Source organism: Phaethon lepturus, unplaced genomic scaffold (genome assembly GCF_000687285.1).
Source record: "Phaethon lepturus isolate BGI_N335 unplaced genomic scaffold, ASM68728v1 scaffold34312, whole genome shotgun sequence".
Taxonomy (NCBI): domain Eukaryota; kingdom Metazoa; phylum Chordata; class Aves; order Phaethontiformes; family Phaethontidae; genus Phaethon; species Phaethon lepturus.
The window spans coordinates 8,378-20,119 of NW_010526131.1; the positions used below are offsets into that span (position 1 = coordinate 8,378).

At 35.4% G+C, this 11,742-nt stretch overlaps 1 protein-coding gene across 1 annotated transcript; it reads right to left on the minus strand.

The window, feature by feature from the left end:
* Positions 1-26: 26 nt before the first annotated feature.
* LOC104617620 (importin subunit alpha-6) lies at positions 27-11,266 on the minus strand (the record flags this gene model as incomplete). Its single annotated transcript, XM_010282979.1, has 8 exons — positions 27-214; positions 1,880-2,058; positions 3,723-3,850; positions 4,998-5,123; positions 6,085-6,163; positions 8,089-8,252; positions 9,887-9,986; positions 11,178-11,266. Coding segments are annotated over 8 exons (1,053 nt in total), but the record flags the coding sequence as incomplete, so codon positions are not given.
* Between the last annotated feature and the right edge of the window lie 476 nt (positions 11,267-11,742).

Below are 11,742 nucleotides of genomic sequence, written 5' to 3' on the forward strand. Positions count from 1 at the left end.
TTTATGCACCTCTTCACTTCAATAGTTTACAGCTGAAACCCCTCCATTGGAGCCTCCTGCTGTTGAAACACAAACTGCTGCTGACTTTCATCCACCTGAGGTGCAATACTGGAGTCCTCTTCTTCGACACCAAAGTAATGTTCTATGAGTTCAAAAGCCTTTTGGTAGATCTCTTGATTTTCATGCCTCTGAAGAAATTCAATTTTATCGAGTCCTAAATTCAAAACAAAAAATTTTCAAAATCTAGATTACAAAATGCAATCCCAAGACATCTTGATTCATTTGATATAATCAATTCTTAATTTCCTAACCCATGTACTTCTAGTCTTCATTTTCTGCAGCATTTTCTGCTGTCCAAAATAGTTTTAAAACTATGCTAAAAGAATAGCAATTAAACTAAGGAGGAGGAGGCAGCTGTAGTATCTACAAAGAAATTGAATCTGTATAGAATTAAGATAGCAAACTATTTGCCATAGCAACTTCCAATATTCACACTTCTTTTCTTTCACTCTTTTAGTCTTCTCCAATTTTAAATTCCGTCCCCTATTATGGATTCATCACTGGGAAGAGTCTGGTGTCTTTTTTCAAATTTAATTTTAAGATTTGAAGATCCTGTCTTTCCATCAGCTTATCATTTGCAAGCTAGAGGACATAATTCTGCAAGCAGAGCAGAGGTTAAGTGCTCAGTGGTCAGTTAGGCTGAATCAAAACTCCTTTTTAGGTGTTTAAGATAATTCAGTTTTCACTTAAATTGGATTAGGAATAGCTCATACAAACCCTTCTGGTGACTACAAAAGCCAAAGCACAAGGGTGATATAATTAGCTGTTTCCCCTACTTAAGCTTACACTCTACAGCTTTAGCAGTCTACACTTAACTGGTAAAGGAAAAAAAAAAACCAAAACCACAAACCTAGACATTCAGTAGTTGAACTTATGAATAGACTCAAAATCTGGAACAGAATAAATTCCATTAAAGTATTCAGTACTTATTCCTCTTAGATGTTAGACTGCAAAATAAGTTCTCCAAGTATGCACTTGATTTTAGAAATGAAACTCAGTAACGGGGAATTCAAACTTAAAGGCTGCTTTACAGAAAAGTTAGTGCGATCTAATCAGACATAATGTGGTCAACTAGAATTTTATTAGCAGTTTCTGAAACACAAATACCTGCCAGTTTTGTTTTAAGCTCAGAGCTACAAAAAGATAACCCTCCATAAATAATGCCAGCTTCATTATAAGCCAGGTTTAACATTAATTTTGTTTATAATTAATTTCAACTAGTCATGAAATTCCGCCAATGTCATTTTAGTTTTGATACTCTGCCTTTAAAATGTGCTTTAATTCAACAACTCTTAAAAGAAGAAACAGAACAAAATACCTTCACAAATTATGTACAAACTTATTTAATTTTATGATCTGAAGTTGATTTTGCTATTACTGATGCTTACTATGCTAAAAAGTGATCTGACTTTGGGAATAAGTAAAACAAACTCTGATCTCATATCCCTGTTGGTAATGAAACTGTACCAGACAGGACTATATATTAAAGTGATAAAACAATATTTAGGATTGGCTGACAAACTTTGGCAAACCATGGCTCCCATAGACTAGGGCACGTGTGTGTTAAATATTTCTGAGAAAGTTCTCTAGAGGCACATTTCATAAACTGACCACAGACAAACATCCACAGGTTTTCTGCATTTAACCGCTTTTCCCACCATGTTACATTACTTAATTTATGAGGCTTTCATGTCCACCTATGCTTGAAGTAAAAATTCTAATACCAAACTTACCTACAGATGGTTCACAATGGTTTTGCTTTTTACAGCCTGAAATAAGGAAGCTCAGGTATGTAGTTTTACACAAAGTAATTTCTTACCATATGCTTCCTCTATAAGGGCACAATAAGGATTAATGCCCATTCCATTTTGCTTAGACTCTTGTTCTCCAAGACGCAGAATATTTTCAAGACCATTTAAAGCCACCTGCACTATTTTTGAATCCATCACAGTCAGGAGGTCACAAAGAGGCTTCGTACAACCTAGTGCCACCAAATACCTTTATAAAAGTAGAAAAAACAGAGGGGGATGGGGGGAAAAAGAAGGACTGATAATCCAGAACATTTATTCTGACATTCCTGTCTATCACTACTGGTCCTTAATTTTGCTTAAAGAAGCGGCTGAAACAAAAGATTTCTAAAACACAACACAAAGGTAATCTTAGTCTGAAATGGAGTACATATTCTAATGTATCCTAATGAGAAAATGTAATGTGCATATTCCTAACTAGAGTTTGGAATGAATCTTCAACTCCTTTTGACTTATGATCTTCAGATGGGTTTAATTGAATAGAAGAGAAAAAGTTAGTTTTAGCAGTAAGTTTTTTTTTCTCAGGCATTCTGTAGTGGCAAAAACATTGAGTAAACATGTTAGAGACAGGTAAGAACACCGGACATTGCTGTATACTAATGTAGTTCCCACTAGCACTCCGTAAAGGTGTTAACATTACCTACCGTAAAAGGAAGGACATAATTGTAAATACTAAAAAAGATATCAGGATTCTGAGTATCCTATTGCTTTTTCCAATTACACACAAAATTGTGTAGGAACTTTGGAAGTCAGAATCTGTGTCCTCCTTTCTAGTTTGAAAGTAAAATCAAGACAGTAATGTTTGCCAGCATCAAAAGGTTGCTTAAATATAGCTTATTTTAGTGGTTTTAAATTATTCTGCAGTTAGACAGTAGTACCTTGAAGACATTAAAAGGGCTAAAATTTCGTGACATAGATAACAGATCTGTTTTGTGATGAGAAGCTACTTCTATGGTATTACATGCACATCTATTATTTGAAGATCCTGAATTAAAATTTGTTTAAAATATGCTAAATTTTAAGATGTTCTGTTATGCAAGCAATCAAAATAATAGCAAAAAAACAGCAACAAGATTTCCTTACCTCTGATAACACTTAGTGGTTATAAGAAAACCAGGATTGTTTACATTTTAATTAAATCAGCATGCACTTATTGCAACAGATCTCCCAAATGTGCTGGAAGAGTTAATACATCACTTTCAGTTCTGGCTTCCAAATAATACAGTCATTTTTAAATCCATTTATCAGTTACTGATTCAAACCAGTTGCTATGCTGATGGTATTCAGGGAAACAAGAGAATATTTTTTTCTAGTCATTCAAGAAGTCCAATCTTTGCAGCACATAAATAGCTGCTGACAGTAAAATTTTCATCAAACTCAATTCTGAAAAAGGAGTTTAGATATCTGCTTTAAAATAATACTGATAGTAAGTTTAAAATATATGAAAAAGCCACTAAAATTCCTGATGTCTCTCCATAAAGAGATACAATCCCATTGCACAAGTTTTTTAAACAAGTCTTACAAAATTTTCCATTTTCAAACACTGAAGCTGTTCGTTAACTGTACCAATTGTGTTTGACAATATAGTATCAACTCTGGAAGATAATCCTGTGAAAGCTTTAGGTGTAATATCACTGAAACAAAGCAGTATCAGTCAATTTGTTATCAAATCTACTGCATATATTTCACTAATTTTTCTGATCTTCTACATGTTCAGTCCCTGTGTCAGAGTTACAAGGAATTACGGGTGTGTTTAAGATTTTGCTGCTATGTTTGTGAGGGTTGAACTGCAGAAATAAAAATGCCTTAGAAAAGATACTTGTGCAGAGAAAATAGTAACATATACAAACTTACCTAATCTGCTCAGGGGTTCCTCCTGATGTCGCATTAGTTATGGCCCATGCTGCTTCTTTTCTGGTGCGAAATTCAGCTTTTTGAAGAATTTCAATCAATATCGGAAAAATATTTGCATCTATAACAGCCTAAGAGATAAAATTATAATATTTTATAATAATTAATAAAACTTGAGTATACACAGAGAAAGAATATTAATACCTTTCACTACAAGAGTCACTGATGCCTGCTGATATCAAAGCAAACAATGTTTTGTTAGAAGGCACCACTGCCTAGAAATGCTAAAATGAAATTCAGAACTATTCCAACATTGCATTACAGCAGCCATCAGAATATCTTCTTTATTGATTTCTCTGTCTTTGGACAGAGAATACTGCTTTGGACAGAATACTGCTTACTGAAGAGGCCCATTTAAAAATCATATAGCATAAGCAGTAAACCTGAGTTTTTGAACTGGAGATCAAGCCTCAGAACAAAAGCTTCACTTTGTCCATTTCATTCAGGTTTGCAGTCTCCACAGCAAGATCTTGTCTATAATGGGAAACTGTATTATATATTTTAAATGACATTAAGTAGTAACATTTTCATCCCTGATTGAAGTAGAGGGGAAAAAAAATCACATTGAAACATGTACTCTGATTCAGAACTCTGTTTTGTCAAACAGAATCTTTTTTCAGGTAACTCCAGACACCTGGAACAGCAAGTCAGGATTTAGTAGTTTCTACAAGAATATAACTCAGTATTGATGACATCATGCAAGTTTTTTATCCAAGCAAAGTGTTCAACATTTCCAAAAGGGTAGAACTGGTAAATTGTCCACTTTTCACTGGACTAGTTTGTGCAAGATGTTTTGTTTCAACTTTTAAAAAAGAAAAAGGGCTTATTATTTTAACATGTGTATTACAGTGCATAACAAAATTACAGAGAATATACCAGTAGATGATGCTCCCGCAGGGAAAAATAACAAGATCTAAGAGAATATTTTAAGTATCCTTTCATTTGTTTTATAAGCATCAACCAAATCCCTTTGAGTGAAATTAATCCGTTTCTCTAGTATAAATCGTGACAGCTATTTTTAAAGTATTATTTAATGACGTTATTTCTAATAATCTTTCAAAATTTAGAAGAAAACATTTCAGGTAAAATTATAGACAGTTAAGATTAAAACAAATAATGCAGGGTCAATGTAATATCTACTTATTTCTGCTTGTGAAGGAAAAGCAAGTGTATTAGTAAAACGAAAACAAAACCAAGTAACAAATATACAGGCTTTACCTGAATCTGAGCTCTGTTTCCTGCAGTAATATTAGAAACGGTCCAGCACGCTTCTTTTCGAATAGATTCCTTGGGACTACTAAGCAAGTGCAAGAGGCAGGGTAATGCAGAGCAGTTTAGAATCACCTAAAATAATTTGAGAATTGAAAATTGGGTTGTACAATACACACAGATAGATATACAGGCTTGTGCAATACATATATATATATATATATAAAAAAACCACTTTACAGATTACTTCAAAAATAGGTAACACACTGCAAAATTAAAGTGTTCAATGCTGTTGTGTGTGAATAGACAATCCAGCAATTTGAAAGAATCTGCCCTCGATTACGTTCAGACCAGAAGACTGACAACAGCAAGACTAAATAAGGCTGCTAAAGGCTAGAATATGAATAACTCAGAATAACCAAGAAGTGTAAATCTATTTAATTCCACTGCACAATCCTCTCTTACAGACCTCACAGCAAATCACGTAATTAACTTATTTCCTTATTTTCCCTTTACACTAGTTCTGTCAGCCTCTTAGATACAATTTTCTTTAAAGCAGGACCTCTCTCAGTATTTCCTGCATTGTTTCAAACTCGAATCCATTGCCTAAATAAAAAAAACCCAAAAAACAAAAAAACCCAAAACCCACAAAATCTTTAGTCCTACTGATGCAATTTGTTCTATCACATACAAATTCATGGTCAAACCAAGTATGACTGTTGCTTACAAGTGAAAACTTTGACTGTATTTCAAGACTTTTAAAAGGGAACAAAAATAAATAATTGAAGGGTAGGCAGGGTGGAATGAGGAAAAAAAAAAAGAAGTTATTTTAATTGTGCATGGGAAGCAATGGTCAAAGTACCATACAGGAATGAAGCAATCTACATCTACTACATACAGCGCTGTAAGAAAGTGTTCAATCTTGCATAATTTAATGTTTAAAATAGCAGTCTAAACTGTCAAATTAACAATATAGATTTGTACAGAGCTTCTTTCACTGACGTAAGCAGATACCTGTACTGGACATATATTTTGCCACAATTTTCACAAAATTCTGTCGCGCCAATTAATTTTCCTTAAAATCAACTAGTCTTACCTGTGTTTGGATATCATCCCCAGTAACAATATTTCCAACTGCTCTTAATGCAGGGGATACCACCTTGTAATCATTATGCCTGGAGACAAATATTAAATTGCTTGATATTACCAAATTTGAAGTATAATTTTGCATTTTCAGTGTACAATGGTTTATCTCTGGTGCTAAATTTCTAGCTATGAAAAACACCACATTAGTTCTTACCCTTTCCCCCTATTTAGCCAAATTTGACAACTGCAGTCCGACAAATGAATTGCTGATTCAAGGAAAGGACATCTCTACAGAACACCACAACTTAGAGCAATCTATCTGTCCAGCAGATTCATTTCACCCAACTCAAGTATTATTGAATACAATACTGGATCCTGCATCATCCAATAGCCACAGAAACAAAAGGGGTGTTATTAGCTGTATACTAAAACTTAGCAGCCCCCTTTTATAAACTAACTTCGCCCTTTTGTAAGTCAATAACCCTAGAAGCTAGTAAATTAAGCCCACATTCAACTGAAGTGTGTGGGAAGGAAATCTAATCAGTTGTCCTAAAGCATGCACAGAAAAGAAAGCAACCTCACCATCTCCTGACAGCTTTTCACAGGGAACTGTGCTGACCTGTCAGTGCTGGGAATTACTATCCCTGACCTACTCTGAAGTCCCCATCTGAACACAGGGATTTAGTCTGCCTTTCTAGGAAGATAATGAACCATAAACCAAATATACTGGAACAGTTCAAAAGTGACACAAGCCTGCGTCTGGACTTCATGAGTCCAAGAACTGTCTGTATTACAACTACATCTCCTAGAAAGGTAAGAAACCAGAATACAATGGTGACATTAAAAGAAAAAGCTGAGAAATTAATTTACAATTCAAGCTTGGTCTTCAGTCTTCACCTTTCTATTCCTCCATGTAAATGAAATCCTACATAGGGGATGCTATACAGATGGAACTGGACAAGCTCGAGGAATGGGCCCGCGTGAACCTCATGAGGTTCAACAAGGCCAAGTGCAGGGTCCTACACCTGGGTCGGGGCAACCCCCAGTATCAGTACAGGCTGGGGGATGAAGGGATTGAGAGCAGCACTGCAGAGAAGGACTTGGGGGTACTGGTGGGTGAAAAGCTGGACATGAGCCAGCAGTGTGCGCTTGCAGCTCAGAAGGCCAATAGTATCCTCGGCTGCATCCAAATAGTGTGACCAGCAGGTCGAGGGAGGTGATTCTGCCCCTCTACTCCACTCTTGGTGAGACCCCACCTGGAGTCCTGCATCCAGCTCTCGAGTCCTCAGCACAGGAAAGACATGGACCTGTTAGAGAGGGTCCAGAGGAGGGCCACAAAAATGATCAGAGGGATGGAACACCTCTCCTATGAGGCCGAGAGGCTTGTGGTTGTTCAGCCTGGAGAAGAGAATGCTGCAGGGAGACGTTCCTGCAGCCTTCCAGTACATAAAGGGATGAGTAAGAAAGGTAAGAAAGATGGGGACAGACTTTTTAGCAGGGCCTGGTGCCATAGGACAACGGGTAATTGTTTTCAGCTAAATGAGGGCAGATTTCGACTAGATCTAAGGAAGAAATTTTTCACAATGAGGGTGGTGAAACCATGGCACAGGTTGCCCAGAGAGGTGGTAGATGTCCCATCCCTGGAAACATTCAAGGTCAGGTTGGACAGGACTCTGAGCAACCTGATCTAGTTGAAGATGTCCCTGCTTACTGCAGGGGTGTTGGACTAAATGACCTTTAAAGGTCCCTTACAACCCAAAGATCTATGATTCTATAATTAAATTTTTTAAAATATAAAGGAATACTTCGGAGAAAACTTTTTTCTCTGTCAATCTCAGGAAAAATGCCAGGAGCCAAGCAATCTAGCAAGCAACTTAAAAGGTTTCAGACTAAATTCATGTTCGTCACTTCTCACAAAATAAATTCAAACTTGAGGTGAGAAAAAACAAGTCAATTTGAATTCCTTAATATTAACAATACTGTAAGACATTTATTTGGTGAAAAGAAGACTTACATAAGCAGCTCTACCAATCTTCGACACACACCAGAATCGATAACAGCTTGAATTTTATCATTGGGACCATCTGAAAGGTAAGAGAGGGCCCAGCAAGCATCTGCTAATACATCCGGGTCACTGCTGAACAACAGTCTTGACAAAACATTTAAGCAAGGAGCAACCTAGGTTAAAGAAAAATATTGCATAAAATTAGTTGTTTCTTATTTTTCAAGTTTCACAGAACATTCTATAAGGCATAAAGGTGCAAAACTATTTATTGCCAAAGCACATGAGTTCACTAATGAATTAGGACCTAAGTGGAACACCGCCTGATTAAACTAGGTATCAAATTTAAACTGACAAATTTGATAAATTCTGATTCACAGCCTATTTATTTAGAGATACTGTATTACGTATGTAATTGTTCAGCTTAAACAAAAAACATCCACTTTTATAGGTAACCAGATGATCAGGAATTACTGATGCTTTTTTGAATCACTCAGGGAACAGAATTTCAAACTAGTAATGTTTTTTGATATTGCCGTCTTTGTAGGAGTACTGGAAATTATATGTAATAGCCTATGTTTTGCTTTACCACAAAGAAACTCAGAGTAATTCACAAAGGACTCAACATTCACTGAACCAAATCAAACAAGCAACAGCTGACCTCAGTTCTCACTGCAACTGTAGTCTCTGGCCTTAATCTCTTCCAAGTTCCACACAGAACTAGACCATCTTAACACCACTTGGAACCTGACAGGTTTCAGCTGTACAGCTTGGGAATTGCATATTCTTTGTAGAACTTAATTCTTTATCTTAGTTACACAATTGAGCCTCTTTTATGTGTCCAACTGGTACAATTGCAAAGGGCAAAAAGCAAAAGAGCTGTTCTTATTAGCAGCTACCTACAGGTCATCTTCTTCCACTGAAGTTTTAAGTGTTTAAGCAGCAAGAAATCTTCCTGTTTTTTTTTTTACTACCACAACAAAACACTACTGAAGAATGTAACTCAGGCAGAGCAATTGTGGTTGATTAACTGACATCAGAAATCTCCCCTTTTTGTTGATATCTCTCCAAGACTTATTATGTAGCAATGACAGTGATTACTACCTCATGAGGTAGGCCTCAAGACATGTAAATTCTCTCCAGATTAATTATCCTTTAACCTCAGTCTCTTCCACCAGAATATCCAATGTTCAGTTCTTTTAATCTTTTAATGTCATTAACCTTACCAGAAATTCATTTCATACTGAAAATAAGGAGCCAATACTCTTATTAGCCTCTACAGTGTTACTGTCTTTATAACCACATACTGGAGAGAGGAGGAAGTGAAGGGGAAAGCATACAGGCAAATCACCTCTGTCATCATAGTATGATTTAAGTGCACCTGACAGAGCACAAAACTCAGAACTTTATTCCTTCAGCATGCACTCACAATCATAAAATAAAAATGAACAGAGAATTTTTAAAAAAGCTTCAATCATAAAGCACATCCTCTAAAACAGATCTGGAGAAAATACAGCCTCAAGGGGTTTTGTGCTGAATGTATTATTTGTCCATCATTTCATACCAGTGAATGACTATTTGCATCTGACTAACTACAATCTCAAGTTTTTGAGTAATTGAATTTTATTGCTGATAGGTGTCAAAATAAATGATTTTTTGCAGATACAACAGATGGACAAGACTCTGTGATTACATTAAAAAGATAAAATTGAGTCTATCTCCAGATTCAAAGATTCTGTGCATTATAACATATTATAAACATAAGCCTTCCGGAGCTTTCTGGTTTCTCAAAATGAATACTTTATTATACCTTACTGAAGTCTGGAGGAGGGTTCTTTCCTCTACAGAGATTTGAGAGAGCCCAGACTGCATTTCTAGTTGTTGTAAGACGATTTGAATTTGTTAACAGTCTGTCAAAGAGAGACAACAATAGTAAAAACAATAATTTCTTATTGAAAAGTTGAGTCTTTTTATGTCTATTACCAACAGTACCTCAAATCAAAAAAAGAAATCCTGTTGCTGGGCACTAGTTTCAATTTATTTCTGTTCATAGCTTACATGCTGCAAGTATTTTCTTAGAATCAACCGAATCCGAATGGATTATTTTGTGTGGACATCTCATTCCAAAAATCAAGTATATCCATGTGAAGTAAACAATTTCCATATGAAAAAAATCATACAACTAATCTTTTCTGAGGGTCCTCAGAAGGGGCTAGGAGAAGCAACCCTCCATTGAATTAACTTTGACGTTTCATTCAGATAATGCAATTAATAATCATAAGAACAGTTCCATAAAAAGTTAGAACCTAAAAGATCTTCTAAAAAAATTAACACTGTACTGTTTTTGTTAAATAGAATGCAAAAGATTCAACACCTGAAAAAAAACATGTTCGCTTTCAGATATATACCAAAATGTCTAAAACTGTTAATGCTTTAAATCCTCGAGGAATGTAATCACATTCTCCTCTATTATTTTAAGCTATTTTACAAATGTTTTAAAGCATTTTATTATTTTAAGCAATAATACATTGAACAAAATTTGTGTACATTTTTTTTCCCTGTGATGAAGCTACCTTATATCCTATTGTAAGCATACAGTAAATGCTGGAATGATATTCTTCGTGAAGAGAAATCTTCTGGTGGAACACAGCTCATAGAACAACTACTCTGCCAGCTCATCTTAACAAGCAAATGGATAGATAGCAAAACCAGAGCTTCGAGCTACTGGACAAAGGTGGTGAAACCAGCTTATTGTCCAGCCAGTTGGAATCACACAAATGTAAGCGTAAATGAAATCATCTCTCCCATCCTATATATCCAGAACTCTGACAACACAGAGTTCTGCAAAATACAGAAATTTAATACCTGTGAAATAACTTATCTCCTTTTACAAACACTGGAAAGCTTCTATTCATGGACTAATTAAAGATATGCATGAAGCTCAGGTAATCCAAAACATTAGAGTCATAGCAATATAATAAAAAAAGAAACATTCTCAATTTAGCAAAAAGCTTATATTCTTTTTAAATAAATTTTAAGTTGAGGTTTACAGTTATCTATACCTGTATACTATAGTTATCATATTAATCTACAATACTTACTCCAAGAGGGGTGGTAATATTCCACAGTTTAAAACAAAGTCTCTGCATTCTGCATTATCACCAGCAATGTTACCAAGAGCCCACACTGCCTTAAAAAGCAAAGCATCCAAGTGAATTTATACATGCTTGCAAATCAACTTTTACAGATCATCTACATATTTTTTACAGCAAATACTATAGAAGCAAAAACCCAGTATCATTCCAAATACAAAATTTCAGAAGACTACTGATTTCTATATTGCATTTTTTGTGAACTCACAGGAAGTCAATTACCTACACTTGAAGTGATCCTCTGAAGGAAAGTCTTCTGTTATGAAAATATGTTGATTCATATGCTTTTCAATAAAAAGGATACACACACTCTATTAATAGTTACACTTGCTCACTATATGTAATAGATGCAATAAAACTGGCTCAAAGTTGCAAACAACGTATAAGGAATTAAAAAGTTGTCATGAACTTTCCCTATACAAAAACTTTCAAACATGCTAAATAAAAGCCAGTAAATTACAGCCCCTCAAACAAAAAACCCAAATCAAACAAAAAAACACGCCCCCCCCCCCCC